This window comes from Calliphora vicina, chromosome 4 (assembly GCF_958450345.1).
Source record: "Calliphora vicina chromosome 4, idCalVici1.1, whole genome shotgun sequence".
NCBI lineage: Eukaryota > Metazoa > Arthropoda > Insecta > Diptera > Calliphoridae > Calliphora > Calliphora vicina.
In genome coordinates, this window is record NC_088783.1 from 13454209 (window position 1) to 13479103 (window position 24895).

Here is a 24895-nt window from a genome sequence, read left to right on the forward strand (position 1 = left end):
CATTTTTGGGATTTTCGAATTGTTTTTTATACAATTTCGTTAAGAAAAGATTCAAAAATTTTATGGAATTATCCAAAATATCAGCTAAAATTAGTTTTTCGGGAAGATTTGGATCCGCTATTAGCAAAAACGCAAGAAAATTGCGAAGATCTCGTGAAATTTTCCTCAAATATATTTTGTTCAAAATGAGCAAATTCGGTCAAGTGGAAAAAGAGTTCTTGAACAAAATGTGAGACAACTCCAAAAAATTTTATATTTTTCAACATTTTTTCGCAATTTTCTTTAAATATATTATGACATGCAGATACTAGATTGAAATTTTGCACAAGTTATTCCTATGATAGAAGGAAAAGCTCTGTAGAAAATGACAAGAATCGGTCCATGATTTCTCCCAATATCCATACAAATTTATTCTCTATTTTACATTAATGAGATTTTGTACATTGAAATGAGTCTTTTTTACGCGAAAGTAAAGCGAGTGAACCATGTGGATTCGATTTACATACAGAACACCAAAATATGTAAATTCGTTACTCGAATTCCATATAGAAAACAGGAAGAAAATATTTTTTTGTTTTAACTTTTGATGTGATGAAAACATTGAACACTCCTAATCGATTTTATCAAATTAACAAACAAACAACAATTTGCAACAACTGTATAATTTAAATTTTTTTCTTATTCTGTTGTTTACCTTTCAAGGTGGGTGATGTGATACGCATGGAAAACAATCAATTTGTTGCTGCCGATATTCTATTGTTAAGTACTTCAGAGCCAAATGGTTTGTGTTTCATTGAAACAGCCGAACTGGATGGTGAAACGAATCTCAAATGTAAACAATGTCTAACAGAAACAATTGAATTGGGGCAACAGGACGAATTGCTGTGGAATTTCAATGGCGAAATCATTTGCGAAAAACCCAATAATCTATTGAATAAATTTGAGGGCACTTTAATGTGGCGCAATCAACGTTTTGCCTTGGACAATGAGAAGGTGCTGTTGAGAGGATGTGTCCTGCGTAATACGCAGTGGTGTTATGGTGTTGTTATCTTTGCCGGCAAAGATACAAAACTAATGCAAAATTCTGGCAAGACACAGTTTAAGAGTACGGGTGTGGATCGTTTGTTAAATTTTATAATAATTGGGGTAAGTTAGTAATGGTAATTAGTTATTAAAAAAAACTACTTATTTGTAATGTGTGTTTCTTTACAGATTGTTCTATTTCTGTTATCCATTTGTGCATTCTTCACAGTGGCTTGTGCTTTATGGGAGGGTTTTATTGGTCAACATTTTCAGGTATTCTTACTTTTTAATTTTATTCGCCTCATTTTATGAAACGAAGCGAAAATCTAAGTTTTTCTTACAAATTTCATACGTTTCAAAACGTTTCGATTTATAAAATGAGCCCATTTAATTTAATTTCATTATTTTTAATTAAATTTCTTTATATTTTCAGTCTTATTTACCCTGGGAAAATATAATACCCAAAAATGTACTACAAGGATCAACTGTTATAGGATTATTAGTATTCTTCTCTTATGCCATTGTATTAAATACCGTAGTGCCAATATCACTCTACGTTTCAGTAGAGGTAGTAACTCAACACCCAAATATTTATTTGTTTTCTTTGTTATTGTTATTTATTTTATTAATTTATTATTTTTTCTTTTAGGTTATACGTTTTGTTCAATCATTTTTAATTAATTGGGATGAAGAAATGTATTATGAACCAAATAAAACACATGCCAAAGCCCGTACCACCACCCTAAATGAAGAGCTGGGTCAAATTCAATATATATTTTCGGATAAAACTGGAACCCTAACACAGAATATTATGACCTTTAATAAATGCAGTATTAATGGCCGAACCTATGGTGATGTTTTCGATTTACGTACCGGCGAAGTTGTGGAAATAAACGATGTAAGTTTTTAGTTTTATATATAGAAAGACAAACATTAACACACCAAAAATGAAACAAACTAAAAATTCCTTGTTAAATAATACTGTTTAAATAGAACTTATTAAAACATTTTTGTTTACTAAAAGTTTTAGCAACTGAAACACAAAATTTTCCTTCCTTTTTTCTCTTTTAAATACATTTTAACCAAGCCCTTGAATGATTATTGCACTAAATATACCAAAATACAAATTAAACATAAATTTATTGATTAATTAAACAACATAACGTAACATAACTTAAATTTATTACATTACATTACCTAATATTTAAAGCATTTTGCCCTTTATTCATTTTGTTAAATTTCTTCTATAATGTAAATACCTACATTCATATATATTATACGATTTGTTTGTTTGGGTTATTTTTAATTTAAGAAATTGGATACTGATCTCCGGAAATTGGTTTAATTTTAATCATTATGAAAGGTTTGAGGTCCTTAATATTTTAAGTTACACATGTTACAATTAGGAAATACATATTTCTTTTGTTTTAAATTTATCTTATTCATATTTCCTCTCTATGTTTGTAATTATATCACTTAATTTTAGATCTTCATTACAAGCAGTAGGTATTATCTATTTGGATAGAAACAGCGTATCCGCTAACTGAATCGATTTCTTAGGGATATAACAGGCTAGACTGAAAATTTTGTGATATTCTGTTGTAATACTGAGTATTAATATTTGTCAAAAACTCAAGTATCATAATACAATTTCATCGTCTAAACAAAATTTGTATTAGATTTTCAAAAAATACAAATGATTTGTTTGATTTACGGTCGGTATTGAAAATTTGTTTAAAACAATTCAAAAACTTTTTATTTTAATATGTATCGGGTATGTATTTATAAAAACAAATAAGGCAAATAAAAATGTCAAGAAAATATAAAATAATAATAAAATTTTCAGAAAAATATCAATCAACAGTGAAATAAAATATTTGTAATACTATCATGTAAACAATAAATGTTTTTTCGAAACGATTTTTTGAAATACCAACTGATTTTAATAATATTTTAAATTCGAAAAGTGTTAATACTCAGTATTGCCGTCTATAAATACCTTTAGAAATATCTTTAGAATTGTTTTGAAACACGAAAATCCAAATAAAAAGTGTAATCTCTAATGTTTAGGGTTGAATAACATAGGAATAACAAAACTGCAAACAAATCTAGATTTAAACAAGTAAGAGAGCTATATTCGGCTGTGACGAATCGTATATTCCCTTTACCAAATTATACTTTAAAAAAAAAATTTTAAATAATTTTAGGCAAACAAAATTTAAAAAAAATGTTAATTTTTTTTTTCAAATTTTTTTATATTTTTAAAAAAAAATTATGACAAAAAAATTTTTTGGTGAAAAAAATCGGGTTCAAAGATGTTTTTCCCTATTTTGGCCCATTGTATGTCCAACTTACTATTGACATTATATATGTCGATGCAAATGACTTTATATCCATATTGTCTATATTAATGACCTAGTGATCCAGATATAGACCAAAAATCGAGGTTATTCTGGATTATTCTGCATTTTATATAGCAACCGAACCGGGTCTGTAGCGGATATATTGATGTATGAATCATGTATGTAGGTTATTCGGAGGATACGGAAAGTTGATTTCAACATACATACATATATACTTTGTGAGGTCGGAAATGAAAAATGTAGAAATAACAATCGGAATGACAGACCTATGTCACTCATGGTGACTTACAAATGCAGGATTTTTTTAAAACCACTTCCCAACCACTTCATTCTAAATACAGGTATTGCAATATGAGTCCGACCGTTGTCATGATGAAATATTACAGATTAATGTCTGACCAATGCCCGCTTCAAACGAATCAGTTGCGTTCGGTACAGCTTCTCTGTGATGGTCTAGTAAGATATCAGCAGTTCATAATAGGACCACTTTGCTTTGCCAATACAGATAATTACCTTAGCGCCATGGATATTTGGTTTTGGTTTCTTACGTTTCGGGTTATCGTAATCGATCCATTTTTCATCGCAAGTAATGATTTAGTGCCAACATAATTTTCTTTTATAGCGTTCAAGCATCATTTAGGACATGCTAAATCGTCTTTCAAGGTCTCTCGGCTTCATTCCTTGCTTTTGGATGAATACTGATGCACGCAAACGTTTTGAAATTGCTGCTTGAATAGCTCCCAATGATTTTGCAAGCTCCTGTTGAGTTTGACAACAATCTTCATTGGCGATATTTGTCTTCTGTGTGAAAATAGAACAAACTATCTCTCGCACGTTGAAAACGACGGAATACATTCACCATAATCTTTGTTGAGCTTCGGTGTGCTTTAGCGGCACTTTTTTTTCAAATTAAAGAAGTAAAGCAAAACTTTCTGCATATAACGCTTTGTTGGCACAAAATTCGACATTCTCGAAGCAAAAAAACTTTGGTGTTTACACTATAATGTTCAATAACTAAGTGACAATAAATGACATATACAATATGTTAAAAACCCGCATTCAAAATATACGCCATCTATTATAAATCCCGGATTTTTAAGTCACACACCCAATATTTTAAAATTAAATTTTTATATTGTTAATAATATGTTAATTAATTACTCAAAAACTAGATTTTAAATTAAAATCCGGCCCATTAAATATATTAAAACAAAATAATTATAGTCTACACCACCATTGTTGGGAGAGGACGCAGTACAAATTCGACACATATGTATATTACTTTCGGCCCAATGACAAAGCTTACTGAAACTGTTAATAATCGGTTCATTATTTAACCTAGACCCCATACAAATTCCCTCCCTTATTATCTATAAATATTGTGCTGATCGATCCATAATTAGTCATAGCTCCCATACAGGGCCCTCTTCCAAAAATCACTTTAACGAGCGTAAAACTCTTAAAAATTTTACTATTCACAAAAAATTCAACACAAATAAATTTAATGTAGAAGGTAGTCACGCTACATTATTTCATCGGTCCATAATTGGGTCTACAGCTCCCATATAAAACACACTTCCGAAAATCATTCACGAAAAGATTATTAAAATTTTAAAAGGAAAATTATATGTTCGGGCTATACTTTGACCGACTATATTTTCTTAATTGTTTTTAAGTGAAAGCAACAAACAAATTTATCATTCAAAATCTATAAAATTTTAAACCTTTTTTACTTTACCCTAAACTACTCTTTATTTCGTTTAATCTAAACTATTTTTTTTGTTCAACAAATTGTTTCGTATTCACAATTAATTTTTTCGTTTCAAAAATATGTAGTTTTGTCTACAAATTATGTAAAATTGTTTTGTTTTACAAAAAAACTAATTTTCGTTTAGCATCTTGTGTATAAATAATGAACAAGTTTAACACAAAATAGTTGCACCTTTCCAAACATTGATGCACTAAATTTTTCTAAAAATATTTTAATTTTGATTATTTAAGTTTATTTTTAAAATAAAGTCAAAAGTTAGTTTCCTTAAATTTTATAGAAATTAATCAATTTGCTTAATAAATATTAAATTTTTAAAGATTTTTTTTTAATTTCTTAAGGCCGTTTAAAATCAAAGTTTAATTGCCTAATTCAGTTAATGCCAACGAACAGTTTATTTCTTATTATTTGTTGTTTTCAATATAAAATAAGAAAGAAAATGTTTTTTCTTTATTTTCTTTAGTGAAACAGGCAATAATTAAAAATATATATTTTAGGTTTGATTAAGCTTTAACTCAGTTTGACAAATTGTGGTCAAAAATTATATTAATTTTATTTAAATATTAAAACATCTATTAAGTCACTCTTTTCATTTTAAATACAAATTTAAATTTGTCGAAGAAAACTCTAGAGACAACTTAAAGAAGTGTTTATTTAAATAATTCCTTATTTAGTAAAGAAACTTAAAATTTTTCTTCAAAAAAACTACATGATAATTTAGTTTATTTAATTTTAAAAATTAATTTCATTTAAATAACTTTATTTTACTGTTACTGTTAAATCAAAAGCTCGGAGAGAAAGAGAGTAATAATTGATTTAAATTTTTTTTAACGCCTTCATTTTAGAAAAACAATTTTAATTATTTTTTGTAAAATTTGATCGAATCTAACTATTGACTTTTATTTGAGAGTTTTGTTGAAACAAAACCACAGCAAAAATGTCCTTTTAATTTAAGTTTACTTTTTTGATTTTTCAATTTTTCAAAAACAAAATACTCGTTTATGATCATTATAGAATGAATTACAAACTCAAAATAGCAACAGCACAATAATGAAAAATAAATTAGATATTGGAACGACGGCCACGTTGCGACTACACAAAGTCGATGTACATAGTAGTAGTGGTAAAACCCCGACAACGCCCACAAATAACGTGTCTTCCAAAATAAAACAACTACACCAACAACAACAACAGCAACCCACTACAACGAACACCATCAGTAAACAACTGAATAGTGGAAGCACTACAACCACACCCATAACGTCACCATCACTGGATAATTTTTATCTAAAACCTCCCGTTGAAACGGGAGTTGGAGGTGTGCCAATAGCACCTCATACACTAATCACAACAGCTAAAGTAGAAATAGAAAATCCCATATTTCACCATGATGCTGCTAATGTAAATAGCCCACCGTCTAGTCCGTGTAGTACACCTAGTCCCAAAGGTAAACGTGTCAAGTATGCCAAAGAAACTAATAAAGCTCATGGGCGTGCCGCTAAACTAGAGCCATCGTCGGAAAAGGCGAGAGTTCGAAGGCAAGCTTCCACTTTATCGACATGCAGTGACAAAGTAATAATACTGGGTGATGTAGCCATAAAAGAACCAAAGATTATAGCCACTACCACCACCACTACCCACCAAACAAATAACAACAAACCGCACCACAGTAACAAAAGCCAAAATCAAACTGAAAACAACAGTGATTTAGCTACATTCACCACCACCACCACAGCATCTGTTTCACTTAAACGAAAAATGAATGGCTCAACACCTAATAATACAGCAACAGCCATAACCACGCTTTCACCCACCAATTCAAGCACAGTTGTCACTCATTTGCAAACTCCTAATCCGAATATGAAAAATCAAAATAAAAAATTTCGTTTCTCACCATTTTGCAAGAAAACACTTTCACCGCCTTTAATTGAAACAGTGCCAATGACAACAACTACTTCACCATCACCACCCACACCACCACCTCGTTGTCGTCCACAGTTTTGTACACCTTTTTGCAGTTGTTCTTCTTATGAAGATCAACTCTATAGACAAGATTTTGTAACAATGTATGATGATTGTACAGAATCTTCTGCACCATATTTATATAAAAATAGCACCTATAATACCACCAACAACACTACTAGCACGATCCACACAAATTCTTCTAATAAATCCAACACTTGTGATAATAATTTCTTAAGGCCACCACCACCTGATTTACACCACTATCACGATCAATACAATTTCAATAAAACCGCAACAACAACAAGCACAGCTCACATTTGGAACAATATTCACCATCAACAACAAGTGCACGTATGCATGTGATTTTGTTTTTTTTTTATTCTAAATATCACACTCTCTTTCTCTCTCTCTCTCTGTCTCTCTAAGTGTGTGTATGTGCTATTTTGTTTTAATTTCAATTGATTTTCTGTTTGCAACTTTATTGATTTTTAATTTGCATATTTCATTTAATTCGATTTCTCACCAATTGATGAACTCGAGATTATGATTTCAGTTTTATTTAATTTTATTGATTGTCTGCTTTTTCACGGCTCTTTGATTGGCAACCAATTCTGCTTTCATAATAAATTCCTTTTATTTGTGTTTTTAGTTATCGAATACATTTTATCAGTTTCCATTTAGTTAAAAATCACCTAATTTGAAAGTTGTAAATAATTTATTTTAAATTTGTTGTTTCTTAAAAATAACATTGAACACCATAGATAAATACACATAGATCGGAAGCTCTCCTGTCAGTGACCTAACTCAGTTGTCAAAAACCTATGTGGTGAGAATGTATTAGTAAAAAACTATGTTAAAACAAAAACAACACTCACATGTGTATGTAATTATTTTGAGTAATTTTTTATTTGAGTTTTTTTTTAGTTTCCGCTCTATGTCTCTCTATGTTCTACACCATTTTTAATTGAAATTGAGAAAATTATATATGATATTGAGTTTCAATGTAAAATTGAAAAAAATCCAAATGAAATTGAGAACTTTTTTTGGACCAAATTATTTCAATATGTTTAAGCATTGGTGAATATTTATGTAGACTAGGACCGCCTGGTGGTCAAAATTCGACCACTAATAACGATGTTATACAGTTTCTTTTGAGTACATATACATATGTAAAAATATTTTTCACGTGTGTGTACAAATGCACGTGTATGTATTTAGATGTGCATAAACATGTTGTTGTTTTTCTTTTATGGAAAGAATTTTTTAAAAAAATTTATATTGTACACATCTAGAGAAAATAACCTTTTAAACCATATAAGTTTCATCAATATTGGTGGACAATAACATACTTAAAAGTGTACCACAAACGTGTGGCCTATTTATATATAAGATGACAGTGGCATGAGACATTGTCCTCCCATCTATTTTTCAATTACAAAATTTTTTTTTTTTTTTTAAATTTTCCCAATTTTAATTTGAAATTTTCAATTGGAATCCTCCCAGTTTCATTCGGAATCTTCCCAATTTCTAATTCTCAATTTCATTTAGAAGTTTCTAGATTTAAAATTTAATTCATAATTTCATCAACAAATCTCTCAATTTGAATTTTAAATTCTCACATTCATATAAAAATGTTCTCAACATAGAGAAATAGAGCAAGATAGCCAACTCTTCAGCTCAGAAAATGGCTAGTTTTAGAATTAAAAATAGCTAGAAATGGCTAAAACCCAAAATGACTGAATACAAATTCATAAATATTGAATTTTATTTAGTGAGATCGACTTTACTAGTATATAAAATATTACATTTCTTAGCAGATTAAAAAATTGTAATATCAATATAAATTGGTTCCTTTTTGATAAATTAAACAAATTTCTGGGCATTTATAAACAAAATCGGATCCATTAAATAAATGCAAAATTGATTTTTGAATATGCTGATGTGTTTGCTTTGGAAATAATTACGCAGCCTCTTCTCATCAAATCCACTACTTAAGATTTTTTTTTAAAAAATCATTTGATTAAAAATATTGGTATATTTTTTTTAAAAAATGTCAAGAAAAGTTTAAAATAAAAAAGGCTAGGACAAAATAAATTGGCTAAATCTTCCGGCTAGATTAAATCTAGCCATTTTTTTTGGCTAAATGAAAATAAAATCGCTAGATCTAGCCGGAAATGGCTAAATTAGCAACATTGAAATAGAGCGGAAACTAGAATGTGTTGTTTTTGTTTTCACATAGTTTGTTTTGCTAATACATTTCACCAATTAGGTTTTTGACAGCAGGAGAGTTTCTGCTCTATGTCTATTCTCTGTGGTCATAATTTCATTAATAATTCTCTCAATTTCATTTTAAAATCTCAATTTCAATGAAAAATTGTGTAGTTTTATTTCTAACTAATTATTTATCTAAACTTTTGGTAGTTTACTAATGTAGTATGATTTAGAATTTTTCTAAAAATGTAGATTTAAATATTTCATAACATTTCGTCCCCTTAATAAAATAATAGTGTATAATTTTTTTGCCATTTCGAAATAATTGATTTTAAAATTTTTGTGTTAGTAGACATCTAGAACAAAAGTAATATTTCAATTGATCTTTTGACCCACTTTGTGGAAGTAGAATTTCACCAAATTTTTACCGCATATAAAATCTGATATGTAGAAAAAATAATGATGTATATGTTTATACAATATTGTTTTATTGAGGGGGCGATTTTAAGTTTATTTAAAATTATAAATATGAATGAGATAAAAAATTATTTAATTTTTCAGCATAGTCTCGTTTGAGCTCTATGTATTTTGTCCAACGTGTTTTTCCAATTGTTGTATCCCTTCCAAAAAATAAGATTTATCAAGGTCATAAAATAAGTATTTTTCGTTGGAGTCAAATCGCCGAGACATTTCTTGAGGTTTGGAAACAAGAAATCGTCACTCGGGGCTAAATCTAGAAAATAGGGCAGAAGAGGGGGCATTTCGTAGCCTAATTTATGGATTTTTGAACATGTTTGTACCCTTTAGTATCTGCAAACAAGGCAGCCATTTCGCGAAAAGCTATCTCATACCCAAGTCATATGGCTATGGCTTCCACAATCTCTCGCACTTTCAATCTCCTACCAGTCAACACGTGATGGTTTTTAATTATCTTGCGTGTAGAGACCTCAACTGGGCGTCCAGAACGTTTGGCATCTTCCGTGCTAGTACGGCCTCAACGAAATGCATTAAACCACTTTTTTACCAATTGAAATTGATGGTGCATAGCACCCATAGTATTTATAAAGCTTAGCCTTTATTTGAGTCAGGGTTTTTTATGCAAAAAATAATGCTTATGAGCACACGAAATTCACTTTTTTCTAATTTCGACTCAAGTCTGGTAGTCTGCTATCAATGGCTGTCAAACACAAACTTAATGACGCACTTTGGCAGGAGTCAACAGGAACAGTGATGTTAAGAGCCGGGAAATTCAACCTCGTAGGTTGAGAACTTAATTAAGTTTTCATTATATCATAGATTGGATTTCTGCTGCTTAACTTTCTCGTATTAGACATGATTTTGCCAAGTGATCAAAGTGGGTGAATTTTTGAAATAATTTTCTGTATCTTGTTGACTTTGTATCCATCAATTTAACTAATGGCACAGAAAAGATAGACATATTAAATATCAAAGTGTAGGAAATTTTATCTGATTTTTAAAAATTATTAAAAAATGTTGCTATTGCAAAAAGTATTTCCTGGAAAAAAATAACCAAAAACGAGTGGTGAAAAATTTCCTTTGCAAAATAATTCAGGGGCCGAATTACCGCATCCTATCGTATTGCTTGATATCGTATGCCATAATCTCGAATAAGAAAATTACAATCAGTTTTACTCGATAGTGCGGTAATTCGGCGTCAGAAATTTTAAATTTATTTCAAAAATAGGTGTAATATAGAGGGCTCTGGTCCTCACAATAACAAAAATTTTTCAAATTATTTTTAATTTTAATATTTTCTATAAATTAATAATTATTATTTATTGGCTTTATTGAGCGAAATTTGGAAATAAAAACAACTTATTTTTTTTAAATCTGACCATCTGACCTTAGGTTAAATAAATTAGGCTCAGTTTTACTCGATATCGAATGCGGTAGTTTGGCCCCTGATTTTTAAACAATTATTTTTCTATAAAACTTATAAATTTTGTTAATTCACGAACAAAATCTGTAAAGATTTATATCCTCTATTATTAAAAAAAGACTAGGTTAGGACAAGAAAATTAAATTTAAATTTAGAAAAATGTTATCGTTTTAAATTTTGCATAATGGGGCACATTGAGGCCTTTTTACTCTGGGTCTTGATTTTTTATAAGGTCCAAATTCAAAACTTAAACTCTACTATAGCTTCTCCGTTTAGAAATTACAATTCAAATTTCACTTTTTTTAATTCCTACAGAAATATTGTTAATTAAGGAGTGCGTACATATTCTGGAATCCTTTCCATTGAGCATTTTTGTTGGAATTTATATTAAAAACAAGTGAAATTTAAATTGTGTTACAGTCAGTGGTCAGCACTTAAAGCCCAACGCGAGATGTATTGTGTGCAAATTTGGTTAAAATTAGCCAAAGGAAAATAATTTCTAGATTTTACATCAAAAACACAATCTGAAAATTAGGTTTACGTAACATTAAAATACATTTGCTAATGTGGAATATTCTGTTTATGCCGATCTATAGCCATATCCAGTTAAAATTAAAATTAAAATTACAGTCCTGTCGCACATTTCGTTTGGAATGATTAAAATTCCGTAGTTTTTATTACGATTGATTTTGTTTTAGATTCTTTAGATTCCGTTTGATTTTGTTAATTCACAAAAGATTTAATAAAATGCCATTCTATATAAATATAATCATATTTAACCCCCATATTCAACAACGATTATTACGAACTGGAATTTTGTGTGAAAAAGTTGATTAATAAACCATTATTAACTTTAATAATCGTTCTTGAATAGGGCGGTAAGTATATAATTAAATGACGTCTAAATACTAAAAAATAAATTAATGAAAACTACATATTATATACATTAATTCAAAATTTAACTACGTAAAACTCTATCTATAGTGTGTGCTGCTTATAAAATTTAATTTGGCTTTCTATTTATTTCAAAATATTAGAGAAATTTTATAATTAATACTATCTAGTGCATGTACATTTTACCTATAATTAAATATTATTACTAAATATCCATTTTATACTATATACCAGCTATATTTGCCGCCTAAATATCATACTTTTGCATACTATTTATACCTATTAGACATAATTTTCTCCAATACATAAAACCGCTAAATACATATAATTTCAAAATTCATCAGCTAAATTACTTTTAAAGTTATAATTTTCATTATTTTTTTTGTAATTTTTTCCAACCCTTTTCTAAAGACTGTAGAACCAGTGGATTTCTCTGCAAATCCGGAATATGAACCAGAATTTCGATGGTACGATAAAACTCTGTTGGATGCTGTGCGTTCCGATGAAGAACATGCCCATAACTTCTTTCGTTTGCTGGCCTTGTGTCATACCGTTATGCCCGAGTATGTGGAGGGTCGTTTAGAGTATCAGGCTCAGAGTCCGGATGAATCGGCTTTAGTGTCGGCAGCTAGAAATTTTGGTTTTGTATTTCGTTCTCGGACGCCAAACAGTATTACCATAGAAGTTATGGGTAGAACAGAGGTAAGTTCAACAAATTTTAATCATATTTAATTAAAATTAATATAATTTTGTTTGTTTGTTTTATTTAAAGGAATATGAACTGTTGCATATTTTGGATTTCAATAATGTACGAAAACGTATGTCGGTTGTATTAAGACGTGGTGATAAAATATTCCTATATTGTAAGGGAGCTGATAATGTTATTTATGATAGGTTAAGTTCTAGTCAACATGATATTAAAGCGCGTACACAAGATCATTTGAATGTAAGTATATTGATATTTATCATAATATTTGTACATATTAGTTCAAACCAAAATAAAAGTTTTTCAACCAGACATTAAAATTATTGAAAATTTTAAACTGAGTTTTATATGTTTCAATAACTTAATCAAATCTGATATAAATTTCTGAAATTCAATTTCTGAAATATAATTAGACATTTCTAAATACACTTAGATAAATACACATAGATCGGAAACTCTGTCAAAAACCTAACTCAGTTGTCAAAAACCTAATTGGTAAAAAAAACTAAGTGAGTTTTTTCTAGTTTCCGCTCTATGTATAATTTCGTTATGCTTAGAAACTTCTGTAATACAATTGTAAATGGTGTAGATATTTTAAGATTTGAGAAACATTTAAAAACAAAGATTTATACTTTTTTTATTATAGAAATTCGCTGGCGAAGGTCTGCGTACGCTTGTCTTAGCTGAACGACATTTAACAGCAGAGTTTTATGAAGATTGGAGTAAACGTCACTATGAAGCTTCAGTATCGCTAGATCATCGTGAAGATAAAATGAATTCAATTATGGAAGAAGTTGAAAGTGAGTTGGTGCTAGTGGGAGTAACGGCCATAGAAGATAAATTGCAAGATGGTGTACCGCAAACAATAGCCAATTTACAAATGGCTGGCATAAAAGTATGGGTATTAACAGGAGATAAACAAGGTATATAACTAATTCCAATGTTTAAAAATAATGCTTTTCAATTAATTTTATTTTTAAAAAATATTTTAGAAACTGCTATAAATATAGGATATTCATGTCAATTATTAACCGATGACCTGGCCGATGTTTTTATTGTAGATGGCAGTACAATCGAAGAGGTTGATAAACAGCTAAGGCAATTTAAAGAATCAATTAGAATAGTTAATAGATTTAGGCCAACACGTAAGTTTTGTTCAATATAGTTTATATGAAAACTAGAATTATTCTAAAGAGTTTGTCTTCTTTTGTTTAGCCCTTGAACCATCAGTGAATTTAAATGGCTCGCATTTGAATGATCGTAGTGCATCATCGTTGAAAATTACACAGGTGTCACCACCACCACCGCCTGCTATATCAGTTGTTACCTTTAGGTGGGATGATGATGTCAATAATATGCGTAAAAAGGGCGAACCGGACAGGTAGAGGGAATATCATATCATCATCTTGTTTATCTCTTCTTACCCTTCCAAAATATACAAAAAACAAAACAGTTTTACACTTTTTTTTCAAAGAAAAATCTTTCTTTTATACGAAAGTTTTTCTTAAAGTTTTTTTTTTAAATTTATTCTGATTTTTGTTACGTTTTAATATTTTTTAATTTTGTTTGTTCTATTGGTATTTTTATATTTTTTGATGTAGTTAAGGGTAATTAATACAGAAACACAGTTCAATTTGGTTTACATAATAATTTATCACTTTACTAGCTAGTACTTTTTTCTACTACAAGTTTTATGTTTCGGTATCTAACCAAAATTTTATGTTGGAAAATTTGTTTTATATTTTTGTCTTTTTTTGTTTGTTTTGGAGATATACATACATATTTGAAATTATAGCTTTGTTCGTTTACTAGCTAGTTTTAACTATTTTGGATATTTAAAAAAAAAATCAAAATATTGGAAAATAGTAAAACTAACAGTTAAACAGACTTTATGTAATAACTATAATTTACATGTTTGTTATCTAAATTATTTGTAGGTTTCGAATAATTTAATCTTATTAGCTGTTTAGTTTTTATATAAAAAACTATTTGAAATATTTTTTTATACCGCTAGAACTAAAATTCGATTTCAGATTCTTATTAGCGCTTTAGTTAAAGGATTTTCTTAAGAATTGAAGGCTTAACTAATTACTAAAGCATCTAAAACGATTCCACTCACACACGAACCGTATTTAACTATTTGAGAAATTTGTATTGATTTTGTACTTACTAAAACACTTTTGTATAATCAGGAATAATGTTTAGACAGAGAAGAGTTCTATCTTCTAGTTTGTTGCTTATCGTTTCCTTAGTGTGCAAATCTGCTAAATTCTTATTTTATGAAAATTGTGATTTTTATGCAAAACTATAAAATAAATAAAAATGCACAATTTGGATGCATTCGTAAATACATTAACATTGAATCACTGCAGCATAATAATAGTTTAGCGTTCGAAAAAAAATATTTGCGTCGTGATTTAATGCAAATTGTTGGCAGTGATCCCGCAAATTTATGCAACCGCCGCATCATTTAGTGTACAGTTTTTCGAACATATCTTAAAAAGCTTATATTCTAAAACTACAATGAAAATACTTAAAAATTCTTGAACATTTTTTTCCAAAATTTTTAAGTCGAAATTCAAAATTATAAGAAATTTGACTCCAATAAAACTGAGATTATTGTTTTATGATTTAAAGATTATTTTAACAGCTTTAAATAACTTTCGAACATAAGTTCGATTGTTTAACTATCCTGTAAAATCGATACAAAGGACTTAGCTCATTTGCACACTAAGCTAAATATTTACAGATGCGTATGTTTTGTTCAGTTAGAGCAATATTAAATTTAAATCCAAAATGTAAGATTTGTTTTTAAATAATCAGCTAATTTAAATTTGTTTTATTATTATTTATACTATAGCCATATATAGTTTATACAATTTATAATACTTTACTTTATATTTGTTATTATCTTTCCTCTAAGAGTTTAGTTTATTTATTATTTGTTTAATTTCAATATTTGATTTTGAAAACCATTTACCAACAACATTTTACCAAGAAAAAACTCTCCAAACATTTTTTTAGCTATAATTTTCTATTCAGTTGATACAATGGATGATTTTCCCCCTCTATTGGTACCTTGTTTCGCCCGTAATGTAAATTTATATAAATAAATTAAATATAAGTTCGTGTTATATTAAATTATTTGTTGTTATTGTTTTTTTTAATAAAAAAAATATGTAAATAATTAGTTTCAATTCATTGATTAATACCAACATAAATTCATTGTGAGCGCTTGTTATAATTTAAATAAATTTTAATATTTATTTTGATTTTAATGTGTTATATTGTATATAAATAGTAAATAATATTTATTTAGTAATTAATTACAAAAAAAAAACAATTCTTAATTTCTTTGGATCGCTGTAATGCTAACACTTTTTCAAAAAAACAAAAATTAATGCTTTTGTAACACATTTTACTAACGTTTTTTGTAAAATTTCAATAGCTTTCACGAAATATGTTAATGTGTGTTTTTGTGTTTTTGTTATAAAATTTTTTATTTTTTAAAATTGTTTTAATTTTAATTTCAATATTTAATTCCTTTTTAAAGTGCTGAAACAAATGAATTGTATGATACATTGGAAAAGGGCGGCAGTGCGGCTCGTAATGTTTTGAGAGATGATGAAATAGTTGAAGAAAATACCGGTTTTGCTATAGTTATTAATGGTCATTCACTGGTCCATTGTTTATCACCAGAACTGGAAACAAAGTAAATTATTTTTGGTGTTAACAAGTTTTTAAAATTTGTATTGACTTATTTTTTGATAATTTTTAGATTCCTTGATATTGCTTCACAATGTAAGGCCGTGATTTGCTGTCGGGTTACACCTTTACAAAAAGCCTTAGTTGTGGAATTAATCAAACGTGCCAAGAATGCAGTTACTTTAGCGATAGGAGATGGTGCCAACGATGTATCTATGATCAAAGGTAAATGTTAATTAAGATATCATAAATCACGAAAATTTAAATTAATTTTGAAAATTCTCTAACAAAGTATACAAAATTGAATGGGAATGAGTATAGTTGTCAATAGAACAGAAATAGATCAACACAAATTATACAGATATGAATTAGCTGATTTCAGAAATATGGCAATAGAAAACTAAGAAAATGTCAAAATGGTTGTGGTTTGAAAAAAGATTCATTGTTTCACACTCGTTGCCTATTGAAAATTTTATTTTTTCTCTCGCTCTGCTAACCACGACCATTGAAAACTTTTTGACAGCTTTCATTTGTTGCGTATCTGTAATAATCAATTAAATTTAAATTTTCTCCAGGCAACAGAGTTCTATAAAAAGGTTTATATTTTAATTTGTATGAATTTTCAATACCAAAAATTGGAACTCTGTCCTATAATTTAAATTGTACAATAACAAAAAATTACATGTCAGAAATTCCAAAAATATTTTTTCTTGATTTGTGCAAAATAGAAACGTTTTAACAATGAAAGTGTGCAAAAAGTGTTTTAAAAAAATAAAGAATAATATGTGTTAGTGTAATAATGTGTAAAAAACGTTATTTTTATCAAAATTTAAAAGTTAAAATTTCAAGACATTTCATTGGTTAATATTTCTCTGAACTCACACGGTACCCATATATGTGAGAGAGTAATTTTAAAAAATTGAGAGTCGGACTACTTGGTATACTTTGGTTATAATCTATTAGATCAATTGTTTGTATTACAATAACTTTTCGTTTTCTTTACAGCCGCCCATATTGGTGTTGGTATATCTGGTCAAGAGGGCTTGCAAGCTGTGTTGGCGAGCGATTATTCGATTGCACAATTTCGCTATTTAGAAAGACTTTTATTGGTGCACGGTCGTTGGTCCTACTATCGCATGTGCAAATTCCTGCGTTATTTTTTCTATAAAAATTTTGCATTTACCCTGTGTCATTGTTGGTATTCATTTTTTTGTGGTTTTAGCGCACAGGTTAGTATAATTACAATCAATTAAATTGAATACATTTAACATATGTATATGAATTTTGCATTTTACAGACTGTTTTTGATCCCATGTTTATATCGGTTTATAATCTTTTCTATACATCATTGCCTGTCTTGGCGCTGGGCGTATTCGAGCAAGATGTTTCGGATCGACATAGTGTAGATTTTCCCAAACTATATACGCCAGGCTTGAAAAGTCAATTGTTTAATACCAAAGAATTTGTGTATAGTGTATTACATGGTGCCTTTAGTTCGTTAATATTATTTTTAATTCCTTATGGTAAGTTAAAGGAGAAAACTTTTAAGTTCTCCTCATTTTCATAATGTATTTTTGTATTTAGGTACTTATCACAAAGGCGTCTCGCCAAATGGTTTAATTTTAAGTGATCACATGACTCTGGGAGCTGTTGTTGCAACTATTTTAATTATTGATAATACTGCACAGGTACTGAGTTTTAATAAACCTTAATATGGAGTTCTATGGGTTTATATTTAAAATTTCCTTTTCAGATTGCCTTATATACATCGTATTGGACAATTGTTAATCACATAACAATTTGGGGTAGTCTGGTATGGTATTTTGTTTTAGACTACTTTTACAATTATGTTATTGGCGGACCCTATGTGGGCTCCTTAACAATGGCCATGAAAGATCTCACATTTTGGACAACAATGTTCATAACCGTGGTGCTAATAATGATACCAGTATTAGCCTATAAATTCTATTTGATAGATTGTCAACCAAGTCTGGCAGATAAGGTAAAGATAAAGCAACTTTCTTTCAGAACAAGAAATCATATAACTATTCTATTTTATTTTATACAGATACGCATGAAGAGACGCCAAGCTAGTTTGAAACTTAGACAGACTAGCAGTGTTATGAGGGCACCATCATCCAGAAGATCAAGAAGATCTTTAAGATCTGGCTATGCGTTTGCCCATCAAGTAAGTGTTAAAATTACTTTCTATTGTTTTTAATTACTCTTCAATTAATTGTGTTTTCCTTTCAAATTCGCTATTTTCAGGAAGGCTTTGGTCGTCTTATCACTTCGGGTAAAATTATGCGTAAATTGCCGCAAGAATTTGCTTTTCCTTTGGGTTTGGGTAGTAAAAAGGTACAAAGTTCCGGCGCTACACAAGATGCCAAGACCAATAACAACAATAGCACGCGTGATAATAAAAATTCCTCCATGGATGATAACTCTCTAAATAATGATGCCTTAACTAATAATACTGAAACAAATATTGAGGGACTAAGTCCGCGTGCTCCTTGCCAAGATTTAGATACGATAAATCTCTAAAACAATACATACATATATAGTAAAATATTAAACTAAAATGCTACTACTACAAACTAAAACAATATGAAACCAATTTTTTTAAGTGAAAATTAAAAAAACAAAATTTGAATACAAAGAAGCTAATTACATACATAGTACATAGTTTTAAAGTAACATTAACTTAGGCATGTAGTATATTCATTTCATATTTCAATTAAATGAGACCTAAAAAAAACAAACAAAAAACATGTAAAATATCAACTTTTTTGATATAAAATTGAGAAATTTAATATATGAATTATTGTATTAAGGAAACTAACTACAAAACAAAATGATCGGAAAATCAAAAACAAATTAGCTTTAAAACAAACAAAATAATGTTAATTTAATAATTTTTTTCTAGAATATTCAAAAACCAAGAGAAAAATGTGAAAGAAACAAAAGTAAATTATTTATTTATATTTAGAAATATGCATATGGTAAACATATGCGTATTGTTACAACAAACATTACCAAATATTTATTATAGTAGTAATTATTATTATTGTTAGAATTTTTAAGAAAATAATTAAACAGAAATTCATAAAAAACTCTTGGGTAATTCAAAAGTAAACCAGTATATACATATATACTATAATTTTTTTTTAAATTATCTCATCTAAGTCAATATTTATTTTAGTACTTTATTGTTTTTTTTATATAAAATAAAATGGCTCATATTTTTTTTTATTAATGTGTAGTAGTTTTAACGCACTAACTGCAGGTTAATTGTAATATTTTAATTATTATTAATTTCTTTTTGTATTGTTTATTAGTTGTGTTTAGTTTTTTTTTCATGTAGAATTAAATTTCTCAAATATTGTTTAAGGTAGTTTTACATATATTTTGGTGTTTATTTATTATTATACGTGAAAATATGTGATTTAAGTTTTAAGTTGAATTAAACAAACCGAAATGAATAAAATCTAATAAAAAAAATAATTGTATATACAAATTTAAAACAAAAAAAGCTTATTTTTGTTATAAAACTGTTTCAAAATGCCTCATTAAATGTGTCTTCGCTATTTCCTGTTTGCGTATTTGTTCAGGTCTGGCAACAATGTTAAAATAGCGCCATCTATTGTTTCAGTTAGCGATTTTATGTTTTCCGAAAAATTGGTTTTCTCAGTCTGGCACCTTTTGAGCAAAAATCGTACACTGCTAACAAAAAATATGGCAACTCTGGAAATATAATGCTACCAGATGGGTTTTCTTTAGTGGCATCCATTTTTCTTACGAATGTTGCCAGACTGAGAATTACAATTTTTTGAAAAATATAAAATGGTTACCTGCAACAATAGATGGCGCTATTTTCATGTTGTTCATGGAGTTGCCAGACTTTTTAAAAATATACGAAATATATGGCGTAGAGTACAGCGCAGCACATTGAATTGAAACGAATATTTTTTATTTAAAGTACAAATTTATTTTTTATTAATGAATGATTTTTTTTTAACAATGTTTATTATAACTACAATAAAAATTAAAGAATATAAAACAAAACAGTTTATTAAAAATGGGAAACATTTTATTCCGAATCATTGGCATTTGTACAAATTATTAATTTATTTTTTATTCAGCCAAATCATGAATAAACAATCCGCGGAAGTTTTTTCGCTATTCCCATTTTTCTTATTCAAATTCAGTGTTAAAAATAGGCTGATTATTATTAAAATTATCAAAGGTTTACAAGAGAAATTTTGTATGGAAAAAGTGATTAATAAAATTTAATATTTTTTTCATAAAATTAAATGATATTAATATAAATTGGAAACAAACTGTTAGATTAGTGTGCAAACATGCTAAGTCCATATTGGATAATTTTAAAATTTACTATCATATCGACTACTGGTATCAAATACGTTGATTCATTGCCTATTAATATTGGCAATAGGGACTTATAAGTCATAATAAAAATACCAAATAAGTAGTAAAACTGAATTAATAAATTTCAAAAATATTAAAAACAAATTATTTTATATGTCCTCTGTAAAATTTGTGAAGAGAAAATTATAACGTTTGCTAGCGAAAAGGTAATTCATATTTAATATTAATATATTTCAAAACAAAAGTAGTCGGGATTTGAACTTTTATTAAACGGGAATTAATAAGATTACATCAGTCCAATAGAAAAAAATATAATTAAATCAGTCCAACTGAAAAATATTGTAAAGTAAGTAACTAGTATTTCGATACATCTTAAGTTATAGGATTATTTAAACCGATTTGATGTTATTTTTGAGTTATATTAAGTATTCTATACTTTAGGTATTTTTTCGTTTAATAAATTTTAATAAAAGTGTATATGTAGTGTACATTAGCCTGGTTCAACATTTTTGGGAAATAAAAGTATTAATTATAGTTGCTTATTTAAGTAAAATTTTAAATTAAATATAACATTTTGGAAAATGTTTGTAAAAAAATTACAAATAATACAAATTACAATTAAACAATTACAAATATAATAAAAATAATAGGAAATAAATAGTGAAATACCTATTTATGCCTACAGTTTTTATTTTATATCAATGCGAACTAAGGTTTTGCAAAATTTTCATCGTAGGCAATGTACTATTTAGTTATTTCTTTCGTTATAAAATATACAGTTTATTGTTTTCTAATTCTCTATTACTGCAGACTATTTAAAGTTCTTTAACTTATATTTAACCAGACTACTGTGCAAAAAGTAAACATTTGAAAAAATTACAACTACTTGTATAAAAACAATTACTTACATTAAAATATCAGTTTCTTAGGATTACCAACACCCTCCATAGCTTCTAAAATTTTACGCTTTAAATTCGGTTTCTCGTCTACATTTTGTTGTTTCGATGAAGGCAACGGCAATTTGTGACCCAATGAAGGTGCTGGTTTATTTGAGAAATACTTCATATCTAAAGCCTCGGTACATGTACAACGCTTAGATGGATTTAAGGCCAATAATCTCTCTGCCAATGCTATCAAATCATCAGGAGCAGCAGTGAAATAGCTGGCAAGTGGTGCACCGGGAAACTGAACAAACTGCATATAATCAGGAAGTTTACTTAAATTTGGCCAGTTATCATCGGAGGGAGTGCCCAAAGCTTGGAAAATTTTCGTAAGCTGATTTAAATCAGAATCGCCGGCTAGAAATGGAACGCGCAGCAATAGCTCAGCTAAAATGCAACCAACAGCCCATATATCTATGCCAGTGCCATACTGACGGGCACCAAATAACAACTCCGGAGCTCGATACCAGCGTGTAACCACCTGATGTGTGTAAATACGTGAGGGAGAACCAAAGAATTTCGCTAAACCAAAATCACCAATTTTCAATATGCCATCACCATTTACTAGTAAATTGTTGGGCTTTAAATCTCGATGTAAAATCCAATGCAAGTGCAAATATTCCAGACCTCTTAAGGTCATTATCATGTATGCCTTAATATCGGCCTGTGTTAAGATGATTTTAGGATCTTTAATGATAATTTCCAAGTCGGTATCCATGAAATCAAACACCAATGACACATTCGATTTGTGGCCAAATACATCAACTAGACCGATTATGTTTTCATGCTGCAATTCATGCAAGAGTTTGATTTCTCTCAAAGCTGTGCGATTTATACCATCTTGGGCCTCTTCACGGCTGCCAATTTTGATTTTTTTCACAGCTACTATTTGTTCAGTTAAAACATCTCGAGCCTTGTAGACCGTGGCGAACTAAATTTATACAAATATTTTGTTAATCTGTGGGATACTGACTATTTTGATGGAGTTATTTACCTGACCTTCTCCCAAAAACGCAATTTTCTCATAACGTGTCAATTTACTATCCATTTTCCAATATTTTATTATCTAAATCACGTTTATCACAAAATTATAAACAAAAATAAAAAATTTTGCGGCTTTTCTGCGTGTGTTTTTGCAAAATGTGAACGAACAGATGTTTTCTAGCATTGTTTACATTAAGAGATGCCGTACTTATAATTTTGAAATCAGTATGACAAATTCGGTGTTACCATATCTAATAAACGCTAAACAGAAAGAAAATTGTAAAAACCCGTTATTTTAAAATTTACTGATGGCGTTATGAATTAGTTCGAGGGCAAATAATCCTCTTCAGTGTTTTTTAGCAGTAACTTAAAAAAGAAAAATGTTGTTTCGAAGTAATTTGATTAGTATTTCAATTTTTTTTGAAGAATTATAATAATGATAGGTTTCATGATGATCTGGCCTAATGAAATACGCATAGATAGGAACTAGGGGTGTGTTCGTAAATGTATGATTGCATCACTGCAGCAAATTAAAAGTTTAGCGTTCGAAAAATCACCAAAATTCAAGCGTTGATTTGCCTTTCATAATTTGAAAATTTTGTATATAAAATAAAAACAAATTTTTAAAATTTTTGAAATTTTGTTTTTGCTTTCCATATAAATATCACTTTGGTGACGTGATTTACAAAATTAGAGCCAATGTTTTAAAATAAAATTTTGTATGTTTAAATTTATTTATTAATTTTTTTATGAATACGGGGGTAAATCTTCCAATAAAATAATAATTTTAATTATATAAGTTTGTCATTCCTTTTGTAATTTCTACATTTTTCATTTGCGACTCCACGAAGTATATATATTCTGGATCGTTATAGATAGCGGAGTCGATATAGCCATACCCGTCTGACCATTTGTATGTTGAAATCAACTTACAGTAGTCCTTCAATCATTTATATACTTGATATATCCGGTTCGGCAACTATTTAAAATCAAGAAAATCGGCCCACAAATACTGAGATATATCGAAAAAACCAGGACAACGTCAAATGTTGACGTATTTTTATATCTATATATCAGGATTTCTATATCATTAATATACACAATATGGATATCTAATGATAGATATTGTAAACGAAGTATATAACGCCTTAGTATGTCGGACCTAAGATGGTCAAAATCGGGAAAATATATTTTTACCCTAATTTTTTTTATAACATTTTTTTTTTCACAAATAAATTAAAGAAAAAAATAACGAAACAAAATTTATGAAAAAAAATTTTTGCCATAAAATTTTAAAAAGAAGAACAATTGAGAAAATATATTTTTTATCCAAAAATATTTAAAAAAAAAAAATATTTTAAAGCATAATTTGGTGAAGGGTATATAAGATTCGGAACAGCCTAATATAGCTATTTTACTTGTTGATTTATAAAATTAACTGTGGAGACATTTTTAATAAATCATGAGAATATTGCAACTGCTTGTTAAAATAAACCAAATGTAAATTAGTAGGTTTTCGTCCTTAGTGCAATAATTTTTCTAATTTTCTTTGAAAGTGATACTGAGTCGATTGTTATATTTTTAGGTGGGTATTGAGTAAATCTTTGAAACTGCTTGCTCTTTATTAATTGAATATTTATCACTGCTAGTTTTTGATTCAATCCAGCACTAAAATCGTTTTGTTATAGTCTTTTTTCTTGCAGAAATTTAAAATTTTCCATTGTTTTTTCACTGCTAAGAGGCATAACCATATTTTTTTTATAAGAAAACCTAGTAAGTTTGAGTTTATCTTAGAAATATATGTATATATATTTAGTAAGAGGTCATGTTTTTAAAAACTGAAATTACGGAAATTAGTTTTCAAAAAAATTTCCATTGTATGGCCTCTCACAGTATATGTTATTTTATGACAAACCAATAAACATAGTTCTAAAAGTCTTATTAGTTTATAACTTTTTTGTTTGAAACCCAACAAAAATTTATTTAAACTAAAAAAAAATGTTATTATATTTGACAATACGACCTAATAGGAGACCGTTTGAATCC

General features: G+C 28.5%; 2 protein-coding genes across 5 annotated transcripts in view; one reads left to right on the forward strand and one right to left on the reverse strand.

Annotated features, from left to right (window-relative positions):
• The window catches only part of ATP8B (ATPase phospholipid transporting 8B), a 93628-nt gene extending 73987 nt beyond the window's left edge, over positions 1 to 19641 (forward strand). For 2 of the 4 annotated variants that reach the window (XM_065507180.1, XM_065507176.1), the window contains exons 5-22: positions 703 to 1146; positions 1213 to 1296; positions 1457 to 1591; positions 1673 to 1921; positions 6169 to 6726; positions 12536 to 12826; positions 12897 to 13070; positions 13477 to 13753; positions 13823 to 13975; positions 14046 to 14211; positions 16384 to 16542; positions 16609 to 16760; positions 17541 to 17764; positions 17833 to 18058; positions 18120 to 18223; positions 18289 to 18537; positions 18604 to 18723; positions 18804 to 19641. In XM_065507180.1, the coding sequence (XP_065363252.1) occupies positions 703 to 1146; positions 1213 to 1296; positions 1457 to 1591; positions 1673 to 1921; positions 6169 to 6726; positions 12536 to 12826; positions 12897 to 13070; positions 13477 to 13753; positions 13823 to 13975; positions 14046 to 14211; positions 16384 to 16542; positions 16609 to 16760; positions 17541 to 17764; positions 17833 to 18058; positions 18120 to 18223; positions 18289 to 18537; positions 18604 to 18723; positions 18804 to 19079 (4041 nt within the window). In that variant the 3' untranslated portion in view covers positions 19080 to 19641. The remainder of the gene's footprint in view (positions 1 to 702; positions 1147 to 1212; positions 1297 to 1456; positions 1592 to 1672; positions 1922 to 6168; positions 6727 to 12535; positions 12827 to 12896; positions 13071 to 13476; positions 13754 to 13822; positions 13976 to 14045; positions 14212 to 16383; positions 16543 to 16608; positions 16761 to 17540; positions 17765 to 17832; positions 18059 to 18119; positions 18224 to 18288; positions 18538 to 18603; positions 18724 to 18803) is intronic. The other 2 variants (XM_065507177.1, XM_065507179.1) reach the window with 2 other exon arrangements.
• A 1669-nt stretch (positions 19642 to 21310) lies between these two features.
• Positions 21311 to 22999, reverse strand: Cdk7 (Cyclin-dependent kinase 7). The gene is made up of 2 exons (XM_065507766.1): positions 22860 to 22999; positions 21311 to 22796 (listed from the first exon to the last, which is right to left on the reverse strand). The coding sequence occupies exons 1-2, from the start codon at positions 22911 to 22913 to the stop codon at positions 21834 to 21836; spliced, it is 1017 nt and encodes a 338-aa protein (XP_065363838.1). The 5' UTR covers positions 22914 to 22999; the 3' UTR covers positions 21311 to 21833.
• Between the last annotated feature and the right edge of the window lie 1896 nt (positions 23000 to 24895).

Coding starts and splice junctions, on each gene's coding strand:
- Cdk7 (XM_065507766.1), bottom strand. CDS start 22,913: ATGGATAGTAAATTGACACGTTATGAGAAAATTGCGTTTTTGGGAGAA. Junction 22,797..22,859: donor CGTTTTTGGGAGAAGGTCAG/GTAAATAACTCC, acceptor GTATAAATTTAG/TTCGCCACGGTCTACAAGGC.